The sequence below is a fragment of the Bombina bombina genome, chromosome 5 (genome assembly GCF_027579735.1).
Source record: "Bombina bombina isolate aBomBom1 chromosome 5, aBomBom1.pri, whole genome shotgun sequence".
Lineage (NCBI taxonomy): Eukaryota > Metazoa > Chordata > Amphibia > Anura > Bombinatoridae > Bombina > Bombina bombina.
In genome coordinates this window covers 400,466,475-400,490,349 of record NC_069503.1, presented here as the reverse complement: position 1 = coordinate 400,490,349, position 23,875 = coordinate 400,466,475, and the positions used below count along the sequence as shown (strand labels likewise).

General features: G+C 38.1%; 1 protein-coding gene across 1 annotated transcript in view; it reads right to left on the bottom strand.

Annotated features, from left to right (window-relative positions):
- RARB (retinoic acid receptor beta) overlaps positions 1 to 23,875 on the bottom strand; it is a 443,986-nt gene that overhangs the window by 56,168 nt on the left and 363,943 nt on the right. The window contains exon 4 of the mRNA XM_053714235.1: positions 22,556 to 22,716. Within this exon, the coding sequence (XP_053570210.1) occupies positions 22,556 to 22,716 (161 nt within the window). The remainder of the gene's footprint in view (positions 1 to 22,555; positions 22,717 to 23,875) is intronic.

Sequence of the window (23,875 nt, the reverse complement as noted above, 5' to 3'; positions counted from 1 at the left end):
ACTTCTGGAGACTGGGAGCAACATTGTCAGCCAGTATTTTGGTATATCTACTGGCGTTCATGGTTCCATCTATAAATGTCATCTCCCCAACACCTTTTGCACTCATGCAGCCCTATATCATCACACTTCCACCTCAATGCTTCACTGTTGGGACGATGCATTCACTGTAATAATCCTGACCAGGTTCACGCCAAACATGCTGGACCCCATCTGAGCCAAAAAAAATTATCATTGTTTCATCTGACCAAAGAATGTGCTCCCAATGTTATTAGGATTCTTTTCATGCTGTTTAGCAAAGTTTAATATTGCAGTTTTGTGCCAAAAAGAAAGTAAGTTTTTTTTTTTTCTGTTGAACACCGTCCCTAGAGGTTGACATTATGCAATGTCACTCACACTGTCTGACCTGTCACAGAATCTCCAATTTCCATTGATAACCCCTGAGCCAGCCAAGTCTGAAGCTCGTCTGTTTTCCAGAGCTAGATTGTGCAAGTAGCGCATTGTCTGTTGCGTCATTTTAGGAGGACGGTCACTGCGACTCTTATTAGTGTGGTTCATTCTATACCTCCTGTTTTCTGCTGCAACTGTGTTTTGACTGATTTTTAGTTGGTCACTGATCTTCCTGTATCCTTTTCCATCTTTGTGAAGTCTCACAAACAGTTTTTTAAGTTCCTCTGGCAATTCTTTTCCACGTGGAGCCATGATGCAGATACAACCCATAGGTCTAAAACTGAGACAGTTCTGGTGTTCACAGGTCATTGTATAACCACGGCCATGTGATTAGGCTAATTGGAAATCACAGGTGAACTCAATTTTGCTTTAATGATCTAACTTGTGTGTCAGTGATCACAGGTGTATTCTCTTTTGTTGCAATGCGCTTCTACTTTGGGGGCCTGTATTTTCAACAGTCTTTCTAAGGAATATGTTTTTGATTGTTTATAAAAGGAAATACTCCATTGGCAACTTAGAAATAATGCAATTATTAAAGGGTAATACAATATTGAATAATTTGACATATAAGTGATACTGCACTGGGGTATACACAATTCTGTCATATTCTGGGTATACCCACGTGTATGTGAATTCCTGCGCATGCCTAGAAGATCAGCTACATTACCGGCTCAGCGTGAATTCACCAGCAACAAAAACAGAGGGTGGCGTGAATGCATGTCTGGTTGCCCACTTGTATTACATATTAAAATTGCCCCACCCTAATTGAATGAAGAAAAAAGTCCATCACAGTGCTAGAAAGCCCCATCTCAATATAGACGGTCTGGAACAGGGAGATTCTAAGTAAGATATTTTAAAAATTCAAATGATTTTCATAGTGATTTTGCTTTTGATCAATGCATTTGATATTATTTATCAACCAAATAGATTTGTGACAATTTTAGCATTAATGTAATTAATAGCCCTTTAACAAAACCACAAGCTTTACATTTAGTATATGTCTTTAATGAGGGCACTGCTTGAGACAGATCATTATAAAGTGGGACTGGTGTACAAGTGTAACTCATAAGCAAGGGGGTGGCACCTAGCTGCACAGTTTGGAGAAAACCCACACAAAAGCTAGAAAGAGTAAAATGTTGCATCCACATAATGTGCAACAATGGAATGGAAAAAAAAATGGTGGGCATTCAAGGGACAGGAAAGTAAAAATTAAATTGTAATAGTTCACATAGAGCTTGCAATTTTAAGAGACTTTTAATCTACCTCTATCAATTTGACCTTGTTCATACATAGGTAGGTACAGCAGTGCCCTACTGGGAGCTAGCTAGTGATTGGTAGCTACACAATAGATCATTGTTGCTCTGGAGCTGACTTTAAAGGGATATAAAACCACAAATTTTTCGTAGATGATTCAAATAGAACATACAATTTTAAAAAAACCTTCCAATTTACTTCTATTATCAAATTTTATTTGTTATCCTTTGTTGAAAAGCAGGAAGGTAAGCTCAGAAGGGTGCATGTGTCTGCAGCCCTATATAGCAGAAGTTTTGCAACAAAATACACTATTTTCTGTCATGTAGTGCTTCAGGCATGTGCACATTACCTACCTACATATCTCTTAAACCAAGAATAACAATGTTTTGTTTGTTTTTTGTTTTGTCCGTTATGTGGTGATTGTCTTTGTGGTTGTTATATGGTGGTTTGGTTTTTGTTTATTAAAAAATAAGGAAACAAAGGTATCCGTTAAAGGATAAGAGATACTATGATAATTACTAAGCTAAAGTAGTTTGAATATTGTTCATTTTTTTATTAACAGAAATTGTTTGAAGTTTACTTCATGTCTATCGGATCCTTAGGAGGAAAACAGATTACAGTTGCTAAAATGATCTGTAAATTATCCCCAAATATGTAACTATTGTGATGAAACCCGATATATCCTTTTTTCTTTTCTGTACCCTGAAACGGATTACCAATAAAAATACAACATATATAAAAAAAAAAAGAATACCATGTGAAGTAAGCAAAATTGATTGTAAAAAGAAGTTGGAAACTTTCTTAAAATTGTATTCTTTATCTGAATAATGAAAGAAACAAATTGCGTTTCATTTATCATATGCTTACATCTTTGCAGTAGTTAAACACATGGTCACATGGAAGCAATACTGCAATAATAAATGGCTCAAACATATCAGAGTATTTTCTTTTTGCACTTTTACGTCCCTTAAACAATGAATTATAAACTTAAAGGGATATGAAACCCCAAAAATGTATTTTGTGATTTAGACAGAGCATACCATTTTAAAAAACGTTCCAATTTAAATCTATTATCAAACGTACTTTGTTCCCATGATAATCTGTGTTGAAGAGATACCTAGGTAGGAATCTGGAACACTACATGGCAAGAAATAGTGCTCCCATCAAGTGCTCTTGCAAATGGTTAACATTCTTTAAAAACTGCTGCCCTCTAGTGCTCCAGAAATGGTCCGGCTCCTAAGCATACGTCCCTGCTTTTCAACAAAAGATACCAATAGGCAAAAGAAATATTGATAATAGAAGTTAATAAGTAAGTTATTTAAAATGGAGGCTCTATCTGAATCATGAAAGAACAATGTTGGGTTTCATATCCCTTCGAATGAAGATGTGAGTGTTAGGTAAAGTCTAAAAAAGGTTGGAGGATGTACTTTAGTACCTTCCAGAGACCTAAAACAGCTCTACAAACCTCTTGTAAGACTAAGTGTGACGAGGTAATATGAGGAGAGTGGGCCATGGGAGACTAACTGGGGCTGACTAGGGGATTCAGTGATAAATAAGATATAGGATTTTATATTTGATTCTGGAGTTTAGATTGTAAACTCAATACTTTAGTACTGTAGCATACCGCTTAAGGTTTGTGTTAGCTCTGTGGGAGGCTTATTGCTTCTTTGTTTTTAATTAATTGTTAAATTGAAACTATAAAATATTTTTACTGCTTTGTATTTTGAATGATATTTGCAGGGTTTACCGCACGTGTAAGTGTTGTGAATAATTGAATTGCTAGTGTTATGAAGTCAGACAAGCTGAGGATGGTCTTTGCTTAAAGGGACAATGTATTGTAAAATGTCATCACCTTTAATGTGCTCCCACTTAATCTATTTGACCTGCTAGAATGTATTAAATTTTTTAAAAATAACCAGTTTACCTTTATTTTTGCAATTGAAATAGTTTTTGGTTTTTTTTTGTTCCCTGGGGTTTCCCTACTTTACTAAAAAATTCAATACTTTGTGTTGGCTTTAGAGAAGCTATTTAAAAATACCCAGCAGAAGAAATTACGCTCCTAGTGGGGGTATAGGGGATAAGCAATAAAATGCTGCATTTCCATTGTTCTCTCTAAGGGCCAATGCTCTAAACTCTACGCTCTGGCGAGATTATCTAAGATGTCTCGTTAGTACTGTAAGGTCCCTCCAAAAAATTTCAAAAGGCAAATTTACAGTGTTTATCTGACATTGCAGAGTTCAGGATGTGAAGTACATACACATAGATTACATTATAATGCTAAAAGAAAAACTTAAAAGATTTCTCTCCATGCCGGCGAGTTTTTGATCATCAGGCCCTAAGTATTGGGTTTTGGTTATACAGACAAATCTAAGATAAGGAAGCATTTATGTATATAGAAAGTGATAAGATAATATGGTCTGATTTCCCTGCAAATACAGCCCATTTAATGGGTTGTAGTTTCAAAGAACAAAACTAGCTGATCAGTTTAACGAATTGTACTATGCAATCTCACGAGAATTCAGTGAAATCTCATGAAATCATAGTAAAACAAAGTGTGATACAGCACTGTTTAAGCTGATTGGCTGTTATTTTTCAACATGCAGCTGAAAGTACCTTAACCCCTTAAGGACAAGGCCATTTTATTTTTACATTTCTGCGGTTTTTGTGTTTAGCTGTAATTTTCCTCTTACTCATTTACTGTACCCACACATATTATATACAGTTTTTCTCGCCATTAAATGGACTTTCTAAAGATACCATTATTTTCATCATATCTTATACTTTACTATAATTTTTTTTTATAAAATATGAGGAAAAAATGGAAAAAACACACTTTTTCTAACTTTGACCCCCAAAATCTGTTACAAATCTACAACTACCAAAAAACACTCATGCTAAATAGTTTCTAAATTTTGTCCTGAGTTTAGAAATACCCAATGTTTACATGTTCTTTGCTTTTTTTGCAAGTTATAGGGCAATAAGTACAAGTAGCACTTTACTATTTCCAAACCACTTTTTTTCAAAATTAGCGCATGTTACATTGGGACACTGATATCTTTCAGGAATTCCTGAATATCCCATGACGTGTGTATATATATATATATATATATATATATATATATATATATATATTTATATTTAGAAGACATCAAAGTATGTGATCTAGGCCCATTTTGGTATATTTCATGCCACCATTTCACCGACAAATGCAATCAAATAAAAAAAAAGTTCACTTTTTTTCCCACAAACTTTAGGTTTCTCACTGAAATTATTTACAAACAATGTATGCAATTATGGCATAAATGGTTGTAAAATGCTTCTCTGGGATCCCCTTTGTTCAGAAATAGCAGACATATATGGCTTTGGCTTTGCTTTTTGGTAATTAGAAGGCCGCTAAATGCCACTGCGCACCACACGTGTATTATGCCCAGCAGTGAAGAGGTTAATTAGGGAGCATGTAGGGAGCTTCTAGGGTTAATTTTAGCTTTAGTGTAGTAGACAACCCCAAGTATTGATCTAGGCCCATCTTGGTATATTTCATGCCACAATTTCAATGCCAAATGCGATCAAATTAAAAAAATCATTACATTTTTCACAATTTTAGGTTTCTTACTGACATTTTTTACAAACAGCTTGTGCAATTATGGCACAAATGGTTGTAAATGCTTCTCTGTGATCCCCTTTGTTTAGAAATAGCAGACATATATGGTTTTGGCGTTGCTTTTTGGTAATTAGAAGGCTGCTAAATGCCGCTGCGCATCACACGTGTATTATGGCTAGCAGTGAAGGGGTTAATTAGGTAGCTTGTAGGGAGCTTGCAGTGTTAATTTTAGCTTTAATGTAGAGATCAGCCTCCCTCCTGACTCATCACACCTCCTGATCCCTCTCAAACAGCTCTCTTCCTTCCCCCACCCCACAATTGTCCCCGCCATCTTAAGTACTGGCAGAAAGTCTGCCAGTACTAAAATAAAAGCTATCTTTTAATATATATTTTTTAGCATATTTACATATGCTGCTGTGTAGGATCCCCCCTTAGCACTCAACCCTCCCTGAGCCCCCCCCCCCCCAAACAGCTCTCTAATCCTAGCCCCTCTCACTATTTGGTGCCATTTTGGGTCCCCCCTCAATACCCCCCTCTCCCAGATCCCTTTTATAAATAAAGATTTCCCCCCCACCACCCGCTCCCACCACACATCACCACCCGCTCCCACCACAACTGGTGTAGATCGCAGGGGCGTGCGCGAAAAAGGTATTGCAGTGATGCCTCAATATCGAGGTATCACGGCAATACCTTGAAAGTGTCTGGAAGCGATCAGGATCGCTTCCAGACGCTTTAAACACCTATGTCGTACAGGGTACGTCGCTGGTCTTTAAAGACCAGTTTGTGTAAGACCCTGTACAACATGAGTCGTTAAACTGTATACAGAGCACTACACAGAACATTTACTATTGTGAGCGTAATACATTTTGAAGTAAAATATCTTCCTTTTTTTTTTTTAGAAAGAGAAGTTCAGGTGATATTTGCTTGTCCGCTTTTTACAGTTATGCCACATTAATTTCAAGTGATTTAGCATATGAGTATTATGTCCCTTTAAGGAGCAAATACTCATGCATTTTATACTTTGCAGCTGGTGTAACAAGTCACTGGAACACATTAAGGGTAAACCAATTTTACAGTACACTGTCCCTTTAATCACCTTAGCAAGAAGGGTATAATCAGACCCCAGGTGAGCCCAAGATGAAATAAAGTGTGCTAAAGGTATGTGTGTGTGTGGGGGGGGGGGGGGCATTTAAATGAAAAATGACAAGACCTAATTTATAAGGACAACTCATTTTTGGTATCACTGATTAGCTTAATTGTGTGCTTAACCTATGCTAAGAAGTTAAAGGGACATAAAACCCAAATTTTTTCTTCGTGATTCAGATAGAGCATACAGTTTTAAACAACTTTCACATTTTCTTGTTATCCTTTGTTGAAAAGCAGGCATGCAAGCTCAGGAGCGTGCATGTGTCTGTAGACCTATTTGGCAGCACACTTTGCACCAATGTTAAACATTAGCAAGAGCACTAGATGGCACTCTACCTACCTGGGTATATCTTCAACAATGAATAACATGAGAATGACGCAAATTTGATAGTAGAAGAAAATTGGAAACCTTTTTAAATTTGTATTCTCTATCTAAATCATGAATGAAAAAAATTGTGTTACATGTTCCTTTAAGCACACAAGTAAAACACAATTACTTAAAAAAAAAGAGAAAACCAGTGAGTCAATAAGGAGAGACAGTCGACAATCTGCTGCGTTCTGTTTGGAAGGTGCAATGCTTACAGTTACTGTTCATGTCTTTACCTATGTGTTTTATCCCATTGTGGGGTTAAAAAACACAATTAAGGGTCCATTAACAGCAAGTAATGCCTATATGATGTGCAAATTAGGGAATGTCATTTTAGCTTTAGCATATTCATTTCATTTGAATGCTATCTGATAAAATTGCAACAAGCAAAAACAATGAGAGCAGATGCAAATATTAAAAACATAAAATTGAGGATTGGTATTAACCAGTGTTTATATATATATATATATATATATATATATATATATATATATATATTAACTTTTAATTCTTTTATTGAGGTTTTTATAAATGACATCATACAAAACATGTCCATTCACAATAACAATTAGCATACAGATTATTCTCTGGTTAAAGTATTACTGTTCAGAAAACAATGTATAATAACAAAATATGAGTTACAATAAACAAGGAAATAATTGTATATATAAAGTATTTAGTATTAACTTTAGTTAGAGCAAAAATAAAGTATTTATTTACACACTAACTGTTTAGCCTAAGATATCCTAGACGATAAAATATCCCTGAAATACCAGTGACCGGCTTGGACAAATAAAAAATGAAACCTAATTTTTCATATAGATTCTAAAGTTAAGGCAACTACTGAGTCGGTCACTCTTGGACCTATTGAAGCGTTAAAGGAGGGTTGAATGGTAGTTACCACGGGGCCACTATTGGGCCATTGAAATACTTTAAAGTATAAGGGTTTAGCTGACTGATATAGTAGATAAAATTTAAATAATATGAGACAAATATTTCTAAGAAACATATTTTAAAGCATAAAAATCTCCAGATATTATGAAGGCTGCTTTTGGGCCTATTAATCCCATTTGAAACTAGTGGAGATAGTCTATCATGATATCTAGTCACATGTAAGCTGAAAAGAATTATATACAGATCAATTGAGCTTAGGTATATGCTGTACTTAATATTGTATAATGTGCCAACTGGTTACTAGGATTTAAGTGTAGCAGGTGGGGAACAGTTAATAAGATATGTGTCAGCTATACTATGAAGTAAGTAGGAGACAATTTAAGGTCTACAGGGGGGGGGGGGCAACAATATCTAATGGACCCCTGAATTAAAGTGATTAAATAACACGTCAAAAGTACTTATATTACTATTCATCATTTGCTGAATGCAGAAACATTCTTGTAGTATGATGGGTGTAGGAAACGGGTTATAATAACTATCATAGGTCAGAACAGTACAAAGATATGAAACTAATAACAAGTAGCACTACAAAACTATTCAGTAAGGTATTATAAAGAGAACAGCCGATCTCTGCTAGTGTGTAGACATCAGAATACTATATTATTATTATTATTATCGGTTATTTGTAGAGCGCCAACAGATTCCTCAGCGCTAACTATAAAGATCAGAGTGTCATCTCCCCAACACCCACTGTGTAGCCGGCTCCTAAACGTGCAATTGATGAGGTGAGTATCATTCACATCTGTGGATTGCCCACAGATGGGGTTATAATATGTGGGTTACACCTAATAATTATAGTCAACCCTAGTTACTTAAAAGTATTTATACTTTTAATTGTATTACAATGGGGCTGCAAGGCTAGATTATGATGTATGCAACCTAAATATACATCTAATGCAGTGTCAACTAGGATAATCAATGTCCAAATTTGTGCAGTTTTGTTTTGTTAATAGCAGGAGACTCTCCCTCAATTGAGACCTAGCAGGTATGTTGACTTGTGATCATGTAGCTCCGGTTTCATACTCTCCTCCGGAGTCAGCTTCCTCATTGGTAGATTAGGTGATCCTTTGTCTTCGGGCCACGACTCATCTTGGGTGGTTGAGGTTACTGCGTGGGGATCCATTTGGAGCGGTGATCCGTCGATCAACCCCACTTCTGACTTGAGGTCCTCAGTTCCTCCATTTTTATGCAGAAATCCTGTTCAAAGTCCTTCAATAAAGTGTATATTAAGCGGTATAACTCCCTCATAGTTTTAATAATCCCCTTTCTTTATAAGGTTGCTTCTTATCTGTATTAGCGATTTTAGTTATGACAACAGCAGTTTGAAAGCTGGTCTACCCTGATATACAGGGGGGGGGGGGCTGCCAAAGTTCGTGTAAAGGCCGCTGCCTAAGCCATCAGCGGTCCAGATCAGGTCCCAGGAAATGTATGCACATTGAGTTTGGTATGGTGCTAATCAGCGTGACAAATAGGTGCTAAATCTAGTATTCCCATGAGCTAATGGTTTTGTTGATGAGAGATTATTGGCGGATTATCATATTTGTCCTAGGAGCTTCAGAAATTGCGACCTAGCATGGCCGCTGCCCAGACACGCCGCCCCCCCTTTTTATATATTTTTATTGAGCAGCAGTTACTCATTTTTATTTTTTTAATTTAAGAGGCTAGTTGTATCAAGCAGAGCTATGATTGGTGCCCCAGGGCACAATTGCTGGGTGGGGCACAAAACAGCCAGTCTATACATAGGAGTGTGGCCATATGGTCATTATCTGTGTATAGATATTTACGCATAGGGTTGCCACCTCAGCCATGTTTTCCTGGACACTTATGAGTTACACATTCTGCAGGGTGTGCAAGGGGAATATGAATAGTACTATCCAGAAACACTATACATGTTCCTTCCTGTACACCCTGCAGCATGTGTAACTCATAAGTGTCTAGAAAAACATGGCTGAGGGGGCAACCCTAACTGCGCAGCATAATCATCAGTGTATAGATACATCATACTAAAAAACATTATACAGAGAAGCAGGTATATTGTTACTATTGCTAATTACTGAGTTACCTTTGAGGGGGGCAAATACATATTTGTTGTGTAAGTTCACTAATGACTTGTGTGCAAGCGTGCCAGCTATTTCTTTCATGTAATTGGCAAGAGTCCATGAGCTAGTGACGTATGGGATTTACAATCCTACCAGGAGGGGCAAAGTTTCCCAAACCTCAAAATGCCTATAAATACACCCCTCACCACACCAATTCAGTTTTACAAACTTTGCCTCCTATGGAGGTGGTGAAGTAAGTTTGTGCTAAGATTTCTACGTTGACATGCGCTTCTCAGCATTTTGAAGCCCGATTCCTCTCAGAGTACAGCGAATGTCAGAGGGACGTGGAGAGTATCACCTATTGAATGCAATGATTTTCCTAACGGGGGTCTTTTTCATAAGTTCTCTGTTATCGGTCGTAGAGATTCATCTCCTACCTCCCTTTTCAGATCGACGATATACTCTCATATACCATTACCTCTACTGATAACTGTTTCAGTACTGGTTTGGCTATCTGCTATATGTGGATGGGTGTCTTTGGGTAAGTATGTTTTTATTACTTAAGACACCTAAGCTATGGTTTTGGCACTTTATGCATTTATATAAAGTTCTAAATATATGTATTGTACTTATATTTGCCATGAGTCAGGTTCATGTATTTCCTTTTGCAGATTGTCAGTTTCATATTTTGGAAAAGTTATTAAGAAATATTTTCTTACCTGGGGTTTAGTCTTTTTTTCAATTGACTACTTTGTTTCAAATTGCGGGCTGACTTAGGCTCGCGGGTGTGCCAAATGCTACAGTTTATTGCGTCATTCTTGGCGTGAGAATTTTTGGCGCGAAAGGCACGTCCGTTGACACAAGTTCGTCATTTCCGCCGTTGTAATTGACGCAGAAGTTTCACACAGGGTTGCGCCGTTAGTGACGCAAGTGTGTCATATCCGGACATGGCTGGTGGCAAAAAAATTTTAAGTTACGTTGTGCGTCATACTTGGCGCCAAACTTTTTTTCATTATTTATTTGCCCCATTGCTGTTTGCCTCTTGCCTTTTTCTATTTCAGAGGGCTATGCTATTTGCATTTTTTCCCATTCCTGAAACTGTCATATAAGGAAATTGATAATTTTGCTTTATATGTTGTTTTTTCTTTTACATTCTGCAAGATGTCTCAATCTGATCCTGCCTCCGAAGTATCTGTTGGAACTTTGCTGCCTGACATCGGTTCTACCAAAGCTAAGTGCATTTGTTACATGCAGATAGTGTGTCCATCAGTAATAGTGCATTTCCGGTTGCAGTTCCTTCAACTTCTTATGTACATGATATACCTATGATTTTTAAATAATTTGTTACTGCTTCTATTCAGAAGGTTTGTCTGCATTTCCACCTTCTAATAAGCGTAAGAGGTCCCCAAAGTTGATGGGGCTATTTCTACTCTTGCTAAACGAACCACTATTCCTATGGAAGATAGTACTTCCTTTAAAGATCCTTTAGATAGGAAGCTTGAATCTTATCTAAGGAAAGCCTATTCATATTCAGGTCATCTTCTTAGCCCTGCAATGTCTTTGGCTGATGTTGCAGCTGCTTCAACTTTTTGGTTGGAGAATTTAGCACAGCAAGAATTGGATTCTGACTTATATAGCATTGTTCGTTTACTACAACATGCTAATCATTTTATTTGTGATGCAATTTTTGATATTATCAAAATTGATGTTAGATCCATGTCTTTAGCTATTTTAGCTAGAAGAACTTTGTGGCTTGAATCTTGGAATGCTGATATGACATCTAAGTCTAGATTACTATCTCTTTCTTTCCAAGGTAATAATTTCTTTGGTTCTCAGTTGGATTCTATTATTTCAACTGTTACTGGGGGGGAGTTTTTTTGCCTCAGGATAAAAAACCTAAGGGTAAATCTAAGGCTTCTAATCGCTTTCGTTCCTTTCGTCAAAATAAGGAACGAAATCTAATCCTCCCCCCAAGGAAACTGTTTCCAATTGGAAGCCTTCCTCAAATTGGAATAAATCCAAGCCTTTTAAGAAACCAAAGTCAGCCCCTAAGTCCGGATGAAGGTGCGGCCCTCATTCCAGCTCAGCTGGTAGGGGGCAGATTAAGGTTTTTCAAGGATGTTTGGGCAAATTCTGTCCAAAATCAATGGATTCAGAGCAATGTCTCTCAGGGGTACCGAATAGGATTCAGAGTAAGACCTCCTGTGAGAAGATTTTTTCTCTCACGTATCCCAGCAAATCCAGTAAAAGCTCAGGCTTTCCTGAAGTGTGTTGCAGACCTGGAGTCTTCAGGGGTAATCATGCCGGTTCCTTTTCAGGAACAGGGTCTGGGGTTTTATTCAAATCTATTCATTGTCCCAAAGAAGGAAAATTCATTCAGACCAGTTCTGGATCTGAAAATTTTTAATTGCTATGTAAGAGTGCCAACTTTCAAGATGGTGACTATAAGGACTATTCTGCCTTTTGTTCAGCAAGGATATTATATGTCTACAATAGACTTGCAGGATGCTTACCTTCATATTCCGATTCATCCAGAACATTATCAGTTCCTGAGATTCTCTTTTCTAGACAAGCATTACCAATTTGTTGCTCTTCCATTTGGCCTAGCAACAGCTCCAAGAATCTTTTCAAAGGTTCTGGGTGCCCTTCTCTCTGTAATCAGAGAACAGGGTATTGCGGTGTTTCCTTATTTGGACGATATCTTGGTACTAGCTCAGTCTTTACATTCTACAGAATCTCACACAAATCAACTATTGTTGTTTCTTCGAAAACATGGTTGGAGGATCAATTTACCAAAAAGTTTCTTGATTCCTTAGACAAGGGTCACCTTTTTAGGTTTCCAGATAGATTCAGTGTCCATGACTCTGTCTCTAACAGACAAGAGATGTTTGAAATTGGTTGCAGCATGTCGGCACCTTCAGTCTCAGTCATTCCCTTCAGTGGCTATGTGCATGGAAGTTTTAGGCCTCATGACTACAGCATCGGACGCGATTCCTTTTGCTCGTTTTCACATGAGACCTCTCCAGCTCTGTATGCTGAATCAATGGTGCTGGGATTATACAAAGATATCACAATTAATATCCTTAAATCCCAATGTTCGACACTCTCTGACGTGGTGGTTAAATCACCAGCGTTTAAGGGGCCTCTTTTGTTTGGCCAACCTGGATTGTGATCACAACAGATAAGAGTCTTTCAGGTTAGGGAGCTGTCTGGGGATCTCTGACAGAACAAGGGGTTTGGAAATCTCAAGAGGCGAGATTACCAATCAATATTTTAGAACTCCGTGCAATTCTCAGAGCTCTTCAGTTTTGGCCTCTGTTGAAGAGAGAACCGTTCATTTGTTTTAAGACAGACAATATTACAATGGTGGCATATGTCAATCATCAGGGTGGGACTCACAGTCCCCAGGCTATGAAAGAAGTATCTCGGATACTTGTTTGGGCGGAATCCAACTCTTGTCTAATTTCTGCGGTTCATATCCCAGGTGTAGACAATTGGGAGGCGGATTATCTCAGCCGTCAGACTTTACATCCAGGGGAGTGGTCTCTCCATCCGGATGTGTTTTCTCAGATTGTTCAGATGTGGGGTCTTCCAGAAATAGATCTGATGGCTTCTCATCCAAACAAGAAACTTCCCAGATACCTGTCCAGGTCCAGGGATTCTCAGGCAGAAGCAGTGGATGCGCTGACACTTCCTTGGTGTTATCAACCTGCTTATATCTTCCCGCCTCTAGTTCTTCTTCCAAGAGTGATCTCCAAAATCATCATGGAACAATCTTTTGTGTTGCTGGTGGCTCCAGCATGGCTGGACCTACTGTATCAAGGTCTGTTTTTCCATCAGGATCTCAAATCATTAAATTTGAAGATATGGAAATTGAACGCTTAGTGCTAAGTCATAGAGGTTTCTCTGACTCAGTAATTAATACTATGTTACAAGCTTGTAAATCTGTCTCTAGGAAGATTTATTATCGAGTTTGGAAGACTTACATTTCATGGTGTGCTTCTCATAAATTCTCTTGGCATTCTTTTAGAATTCCTAGAATTTTACAGTTTCTTCAGGATGGTTTGGATAAAGGTTTGTCTGCAAGTACTTTGAAGGGACAAATCTCTGCTCTTTCTGTTTTATTTCACAGAAAGATTGCTACTCTTCCTGATATTCATTGTTTTGTACAGGCTTTAGTTCATATTAAGCCTGCCATTAAATCAATTTCTTCTCCTTGGAGTCTTAATTTGGTTTTGAGGGTGTTACAGGCTCCTCCATTTGAGCCTATGCACTCTTTGGACATTAACCTACTTTCTTGGAAAGTGTTGTTCCTTTTGGCCATCTCTTCTGCTAGAAGAGTTTCTGAGCTTTCTGCTCTTTCTTGTGAATCTCCTTTTCTGATTTTTCATCAGGATAAGGCGGTTTTGCGGACTTCATTTAAGTTCTTACCTAAGGTTGTGAATTCTAACAACATTAGTAGAGAAATTGTTATCCCTTCCTTGTGTCCTAATCCTAAGTATTCTTTGGAAAAATCCTTACATTCTTTGGATGTGGTGAGAACTTTGAAATATTATGTTGAAGCTACTAAAGATTTCAGAAAGACTTCTAGTCTATTTGTTATATTCTCTGGTTCTAGGAAAGGTCAGAAGGCTTCTGTTGTTTCCTTGGCTTCTTGGTTAAAGCTTTTGATTCTTCAAGCTTATTTAGAGTCGGGTCAGGCCCCACCTCAGAGAATTACAGCTCATTCTACTAGATCAGTCTCCACTTCGTGGGCTTTTAAGAATGAATCTTCAGTTGATCAAATTTGCAAAGCAGCAACTTGGTCCTCTTTGCATACATTTACTAAAAACTACCGTTTTTATGTATTTGCTTCTTCAGAAGAAGTTTTTGGTAGAAAAGTTCTTCAGGCAGCTGTTTCAGTTTGATTCTTCTGCTGATGTTTTAAGTTTCTCTTTTCTTCATGAGAATAACTTATATTTTGGGTTGTGGATACATTTTTCAGCATATGGCTGTTGTTTATTTTTATCCCTCCGTCTCTAGTGACTCTTGCGTGGAGTTCCACATCTTGGGTATTTGATATCCCATACGTCACTAGCTCATGGACTCTTGCCAATTACATGAAAGAAAACATAATTTATGTAAGAACTTACCTGATAAATTAATTTCTTTCATATTGGAAAGAGTCCATGAGGCCCACCCTTTTTTTATGGTGGTTATGATTTTTTTGTATAAAGCACAATTATTTCCAGATTCCTTTGTTAATGCTTTTTACTTCTTTCTCTATCACCCCACTACTTGGCTATTCATTAAACTGAATTGTGGGTGTGGTGAGGGGTGTATTTATAGGCATTTTGAGGTTTGGGAAACTTTGCTCCTCCTGGTAGGATTGTATATCCCATACGTTACTAGCTCATGGACTCTTGCCAATATGAAAGAAATTAATTCATCAGGTAAGTTCTTACATAAATTATGTTTTTTGCTACTGTTTTGGGATATACTGTATTATTGTGGTAATTCCCTGGTGGATTTTTTACCCAGTTTGCTCTGCAGTCAGATGCCTGTATGTGCATTCAGATTAAATAAATAATAATAATAAAAAAAAATAATACTACATCAGAAACACACACAGTGTTTATTAAAGGGATATTTATGTGTACAGACCTGTCACTCAAGAGCAAACATGTTCTATATGCATCAAGGAGTATTTATTTATAAGGTTCTAATGTCTGCATTTAACATGTGTTAGATAATTTTATTATTGCACTATTGCTTGTATATAACTCTGTGTTTAACAGGGCCGGATTGGGCCGCCGGGATACCGGGAAAAATCCCGGTGGGCCGGCAGCTGGTGGGCCGGTTGTATGGAGAGGAGCAAGCAGCGCCACAGCACAGTGTGAGGGAGCGCATTGTCCGTTACTTAACTTTGCCCCAAAATAGTGAGAACCTCCCCACTATGTGCCGCCCACATCTCAGCCTGAGAGTGTTGCTGAGGTGACATCATGCTACGCTACGTTACTATCCTGTTACGTGTGCGCCCCCCCACCCCACATGATCAGCTGAGCTCTCCACGGACCAGAGACGCAACCACCCCTGCGACGGTGTGACGTGTTAACCCTCGCTGTCCCGCTGCCTGATTGATTGAATTTGTGAATGAGAGGCCGCCGCCCGCCGGACACAAGCAGGTGATTACCAGGGCGTGCAGTAGGCCGACTGATGGGTCCATGCAGGATAAGAGAAGTGATTGAATTAATTTGTGAATGAGAGGCCGCCGCCGGAGCAGGTCACAGGTGATTACCGGGGCATCCTGTAGGGATCCACAGGCGCGGTAAGCCCACATGCGCCTAGTACAACTAGTTTATGTTTTTAATCTTTTGGCTGCTAAAGAGGTAGCAGCCCTCTCTGGCAGCCAAGGTGATATCTATGCTGGTGGGTCTGTAAACCGAACGGGTAGTGAACGGCTGAGCCAGCTGTACATAATTTATTAAATATGTTGCATACAGTATTGTGCAATGTAGTCTTAACCTACGGTATTGGTACATACAGGTTGTTCTATAGTGGCCTGTCACTGAACAAATGGGCTGAGGGTTTAAGCTTGCATGCAGTGTATGTATAATATATAAATGTGTTATGTGTGGGTAATATATATATATATATATATATATATATATTTATATAATGACATTGTAGTGATCAACTAATTTAATAATTGGTGAAATCTGAGCCGTAGGGGGCGGGGCTGAGCCGTAGGGGGCGGGGCGGGCCATACAAATTTCCAGGGCCGGTCTGATTTCCCAGTCCCTGGTGTTTAACTCCTACAACGGGGTTAAACACATAGTTAAAATGTACTCCAGAGCAGTAATGCCCTACTGGGAACTAGCTGTACACATTTGATGAGTCAATGAAAAGCGGCACGTATGTATAGCCACCAATCACCAGCATTTGATTATGGAAGAAAAATCTCTTAAAATTAAATGCTCTACCTGAATCATGAACATTTAATTTTGACATTTATGTCCCTTTTACTAGCAGAAACCATTGTACATGGGGAGCTTGTTCTAAAAATTAAGCTGTGGCTGCACATGAATTGTGTGCTATAATGTTCCTTTAAAGGCCTCTCCCCTGACCCTGCTCTGTTTATTCTAGGAGCCAATAGCAAAGCATGGGTTAAAAACAGAGAAGTGCTTGGTTATGTCTCGAGCCTCATATTTATCAGGCCATCTTTCTAGAACAGAGTAGATCCCAAGAGGCAAGAAAATGCTTGGCCACAACATTAATTCCTGTTATTTAACAGCATGTCTGCATTGATTGTTTTGACTAAAAGCAAAAATAAGCAGCGACAACTGAGAAGGCACGTAGAGGTTTCTCCAGTATCAGCAAACCTACAATAAGCTCTATATAAACTTAAATTGTACTGTTTTCTGAGAATTAACAATCACAGGAATATCTATTTCCTTTAAAAATATAAGAAGATTTGTTATTAATGATAAATGCAAGCCTAAGAGATTGCTCATTGTCTTGATTACACAATCTCATCTGTGTCTTCATCTGAAATCTGTAGAATGTCTGTACTCCTTCAAATGACACATTTTTTTCCTGTTTAAATAAATTATTACCCTTTCAAAATAATGTTCCACATTGGTAGCAGTGGAACTGAAGCACACTGCTGACATTTCACTAGGGTTTGACGTGAATAATTTAAGCTTTTAAATTCTTGATTACACCTCATGCTTACGTATCAGAGCGCAGCCCAGAGAGTATTATAGCTTGCAAAATGAGAATGGCAAACTCTATCTTCCAAATCTATTGCTTTAGAGCTTTGCTTGGCAAGGTGTTATGTTTCCTGTTGGAGGTCACCCTGTGTATTCTGGTGTGTTGGTGCCTTACCACAATCACAGCTAAAATATACAGCTGGGTCTGCTAACAAGACAGATGGAATCTTAAAGGGACATTATACACTAGATTGTTCTTTGCATAATTGTTTTGTAGATGATCCATTTATAAAGCTTATCTGGGTGTGTTTTTGTAAAAATGTACAGTTTTGCTTATTTTTAAATAACATTATGCTGATTTTTAGAATCCTAACCACGCCCCAAAGCTTTAGATGTATACTGATGTATACAGACTTCAGACTGCTTCTGTTTGTATAATGGGTCATTTCATATGCAGGGGAGGTTCTGCTATCAGCCCCTTTCAGTGGGTGTTCCAGGCTTATCTCATTAACAGTGTTAAATTGGAAGCATCTAAGTAAGTTTGTTTAAAGGTTTTACACTGGATTTTTATATCAGTATCTGTGCATATTATTCTTTATAGTAGTGTCTATTACATGCAGTTAAATTAATATTGTTGTATACTGTCCCTTTAAGTTTTATGATTCATGCACAAGCAGCGCTGTGCTAATATTTCAACTCTGTCATATTACAAATAAGTCATTATAGAGGCAAAAGAAAAATGTAGATCACATGCTTACATGCCATTGTGGTAAAAATAAAACAGCTTCTTTTTTTTTAGATATGGATGATATTAAGCCTCAACAAACAATTATGTGCATAAGTACTATAGGAAAAAGAATCATATTCTGTGACATAGGCTTGTTTTTCAAAAAGTATTTAGTAGGGGCATGGAAGTTGTGATTCATTTACCGCAGCAATGTAAAGAGATTTGTTTTTCAGTTGACTTCTTTTATCAGCTTTAGTGTGTTCTCTTGGTATCCTTTGTTGAAAATATACCTAGGTAGGCTCAGGAGCACCAATTCACTACTAGGAGATAGCTGGTGATTGGTGGCTACACACATATTCTTCTTGTCATTGGCAATAATAAAATACTAACACACATTAGGATTATATTACCTATGTTATTATTATATTATTGTATTTAATACACATTGCTAATTAAAAATGAGAAGAAAATGTATTTTTTTGTCAGTTTGCAAAATCTTGCAGTTTATGGAGAAAATCAGTTGAAATACAATATATAACCATAAAAATACTTTCTAAACTGATAAAGATGTGGACCTCAGGAGGGGCGGAGCCAACTGCTGAAGTAGAAAGGCTTTGTCTTCGATAAACTCTTGGTTACAAGTTTAAGTATTAGGGGTTCGTATTTAAGGTAATGTGTAATTAATACTCTAGAATATACATGAGCTGTTGTACTTAAAGGGACAGTAAAAGTCAAAATGTTCCCACTGGACTTGACCCCTGATTCAAACTGAGAAAACTCTAAAGCAAACTGGAAAATGGCAAATAAATCTTACTCTGTAATTAAACAGTAAAGTATGTATGAGCATAAATAAACAAAACACACCATTGGTCTTTCAAACATAATACATTATTAATTATACTAGAATCGCATTATGAAACATATACAGCCTCTTTAACCCTTTTGTGCCAGGTTTAACGTGTCTACATCGGAACAACTGTTCCGATATAAACAAATTAAAATCTTGCAATCGTGCACGTGATCACGAGATTTCAATGATGGGATCACGTCAGGGGGGCATCCCTATGATGCTAGGCACGCCCTCCAGACCGCGATCCCATCATGGAAGCGCCAGTGGCTTCAGGAAAGCCAAGCGGTTTGGACATTGTATTCCGTCCTTCGGCGCTAAATTCCAGCAAAATTCGGATGGAATACAACGCCCTAACGGCGTTAAAAGTTTAAACTACATGAGTATGTTCACAAACAGCAAAGACTGGAGAATTTGTCCTGGGTGACCAAAAGTAACTATAATACTTATTAAGTCACTCTCACTGTCAGCCACACATACTAAAACATATCTTGCTATTCAGGGCTTTCAAGAAAGGAGTGGGCGGATACTGCAACTTCCTAGCAGTCATACCGAAGCATGTAAATATATCTATATATATTTCTTCACATCTCAGACAGGACACTTTCATTTGATCAAAATCCAGGGTTCACCTATAGAGGCTCATGTTGGGGCCGAAACGTTGGAAACTCTGAATCTCAAATAAATGAATTATTATATATATATATATATATATATATATATATATATATATATATATATATATATACATACATACAGGGAGTGCAGAATTATTAGGCAAATGAGTATTTTGACCACATCATCCTCTTTATGCATGTTGTCTTACTCCAAGCTGTATAGGCTCGAAAGCCTACTACCAATTAAGCATATTAGGTGATGTGCATCTCTGTAATGAGAAGGGGTGTGGTCTAATGACATCAACACCCTATATCAGGTGTGCATAATTAGGCAACTTCCTTTCCTTTGGCAAAATGGGTCAAAAGAAGGACTTGACAGGCTCAGAAAAGTCAAAAATAGTGAGATATCTTGCAGAGGGATGCAGCACTCTTAAAATTGCAAAGCTTCTGAAGCGTGATCATCGAACAATCAAGCGTTTCATTCAAAATAGTCAACAGGGTCGCAAGAAGCGTGTGGAAAAACCAAGGCGCAAAATAACTGCCCATGAACTGAGAAAAGTCAAGCGTGCAGCTGCCAAGATGCCACTTGCCACCAGTTTGGCCATATTTCAGAGCTGCAACATCACTGGAGTGCCCAAAAGCACAAGGTGTGCAATACTCAGAGACATGGCCAAGGTAAGAAAGGCTGAAAGACGACCACCACTGAACAAGAAACACAAGCTGAAACGTCAAGACTGGGCCAAGAAATATCTCAAGACTAATTTTTCTAAGGTTTTATGGACTGATGAAATGAGAGTGAGTCTTGATGGGCCAGATGGATGGGCCCGTGGCTGGATTGGTAAAGGGCAGAGAGCTCCAGTCCGACTCAGACACCAGCAAGGTGGAGGTGGAGTACTGGTTTGGGCTGGTATCATCAAAGATGAGCTTGTGGGGCCTTTTCGGGTTGAGGATGGAGTCAAGCTCAACTCCCAGTCCTACTGCCAGTTTCTGGAAGACACCTTCTTCAAGCAGTGGTACAGGAAGAAGTCTGCATCCTTCAAGAAAAACATGATTTTCATGCAGGACAATGCTCCATCACACGCGTCCAAGTACTCCACAGCGTGGCTGGCAAGAAAGGGTATAAAAGAAGAAAATCTAATGACATGGCCTCCTTGTTCACCTGATCTGAACCCCATTGAGAACCTGTGGTCCATCATCAAATGTGAGATTTACAAGGAGGGAAAACAGTACACCTCTCTGAACAGTGTCTGGGAGGCTGTGGTTGCTGCTGCACGCAATGTTGATGGTGAACAGATCAAAACACTGACAGAATCCATGGATGGCAGGCTTTTGAGTATCGTTGCAAAGAAAGGTGGCTATATTGGTCACTGATTTGTTTTTGTTTTGTTTTTGAATGTCAGAAATGTATATTTGTGAATGTTGAGATGTTATATTTGTTTCACTGGTAAAAATAAATAATTGAAATGGGTATATATTTGTTTTTGTTAAGTTGCCTAATAATTATGCACAGTAATAGTCACCTGCACACACAGATATCCCCCTAAAATAACTATAACTAAAAACAAACTAAAAATTACTTCCAAAACTATTCAGCTTTGATATTAATGAGTTTTTTGGGTTCATTGAGAACATGGTTGTTGTTCAATAATAAAATTAATCCTCAAAAATACAACTTGCCTAATAATTCTGCACTCCCTGTGTGTGTGTGTATATATATATATATATATATATATATATATATATATATATATATATATATATATATATATATATATATATACATACACATATATATATATATATACAAATACATATATATAACTTCAATAGAAAAAACTTGGTTTACTTAATATTTAAGTATTTGGGCAATGCAGGTATATGACACTGATACTGAAATACTTCAGTGTATTTTCTATCTCTGATGACTAATTTGGATCTGAGATTACCCAATATTGGGCCAGATTACGAGTGGCGTGCAATTCAAGGTTAAAGCATGTCGGGTTAGCGCATCCTCAGAGCTCTGGTTAACTGTTTCGTCAAACAAAAAAGTGTCAACAAAACACATAAAAATACATTACAAAGTTGAGTTACACTCATAACACCATCCAATAAAAAGTATTAAAAAAAAAAATATTGCACAAAAAAGTTATGTTGTTTTTTTTAAGAGCTCAACCAACCATTTGTCCAGTCAGGACTTGTTACTTGAATAAACACCACTAACCACAGTCATTATATTAGCAAAATAAGCCTACATACCCAGTTTAGCTTACCTAAAACACACACATTTATCAATCCATGGTGGACAGGGGCGGACATATTTGCCCCTGTCCGCCTGAGTTCTCCTCTGATGGGCAGCAATCCGCTGACAGAATTTAACATTGAATGCGAGCACTCCTTTGTGCTCACGTGCAACCCCGCCCCCTGCTTGGGCAGAGCCAATCACGCGTGGGCAGGAGCTGTCAATCTCCCCTGTTGGGGCGAGACCGGGGAGATTGAAATTCTTCAGCTAAGAGGTGGAGAACAGTGTAGGGAAGCAGCGGTCTGATGACCTCTGCTTGATAAATCCTGACTGCAGGTTCTTGATAAATCCTGACTGCAGGTTCTTGATAAATCCTGACTGCAGGTTCTTGATAAATCCTGACTGCAGGTTCGCACAAGAGAAGGAAGAGAAAGGCTTGATAAATCAAGACCAATGAGTTAATAAAATTATTAACAGAAAATTAGATTATTTGCAGGCAACAGCAACACTCCAAGTTGCCAATATCGGGAAGAGGAGTATAGTGAGGTGACATAAAAACTCTGAAGGACAACACTGTGACCTGGGACCCACTTCTTATAAGATTAATAACTGATTAGCAGACTCACCGTAGTGTATTTACCCAGCTGACATAGAGAAGGGAAGGTTTCTTGATGAGCTTTTCTGATCTTCTCTGCAAGGTCATCAAGCTCTGCTGTCATTTCATAGTTTTCACTGCAGTCTTGTTTCACAGGTTCTTTCTTCTTTTTGTTCCTATCATTTCTGACAGCTGGTGATAAAAAAGGAAAACAATTAAATAATGGTGACTGAACTGAGTCAGCAGCTGAAAGAGCATAGATCTTATTGTAAAGAGGTTTAAAATGTTTGCAGAATAGGGAAAAAAAGATAAATTGACTTCATTATATGAATACATTAAGCAATGTCAAAATGTAAACTTTCATGGTTCAATTTGAATAGCCTTTTTAATGTATGTATATTATATAATTGACTTCCTTCTTTTGGTATAATTTGATGAAAAGCATACTAGTCTCACTCCAGGATTTACTTATAGTGTGTGGGGGGGGCACTTGCCAGAGGACCACCTAAGTTTTTGTGGGTGGGGCTGTGGAGAGGGGAATGGACGGTGTTTTGTGTCATCGGTGGGGTCTGGGTGTTTTGTGGGCAGGTTCAGGCGGAGCTGTGGGGAGCCTAGGCAATGCCATTATGCTGGGGGACAGTACCCGCCACAGCATTGCAACTGACCTAAGCAGACTCAGGACCTGCAATGAAGTAATGGGAAATAGCTGGTGAGTGGTGGCTACACACATATGCCTCTTGACATTTGCTCACTAGATGTGCTCTGTTAGCTTCCAGTAGTACATTGCTGCTATGGAGCTAATGTTAACACATAGATGGATGCAAGCAATAGTAAGATGCTTCATTAAAGCATTTTCTTTTTTGCTTTTCTTATGGTCCACCCAACTCTGCCCATGACCAGCCCACAATATGCACAACCCCAACGATGACACACCTGCAGCTCCACCTCTTCAGCTTCTGCTCCACCCACAAAGCTGCCCACAATATGCACAACCCCAACGATGACACACCTGCAGCTCCACCTCTTCAGCTTCTGCTCCACCCACAAAGCTGCCCACAATATATGTGTGTATATACTGTGTGTGTATATATATATATATATATATAAAACAATATTATCCATCATTAAATCACTTTTTGTTAATATATTCTGGAAATAAAATGAAATTAAGCTACTGTTTGTTTTATTACTAGTATTAACAATTCTGTTTCAGTTATGCAAATACCATTTGAGTTCCCAAAATAGTTCTGAAAGTGACCAACAGCAAATCTGCATACTGTTCTCTAAAGTTAAAGGGATGCTAAACCCATTTTGTGTTTCTGATTCAGATAGAGCATACAATTTTAACAAA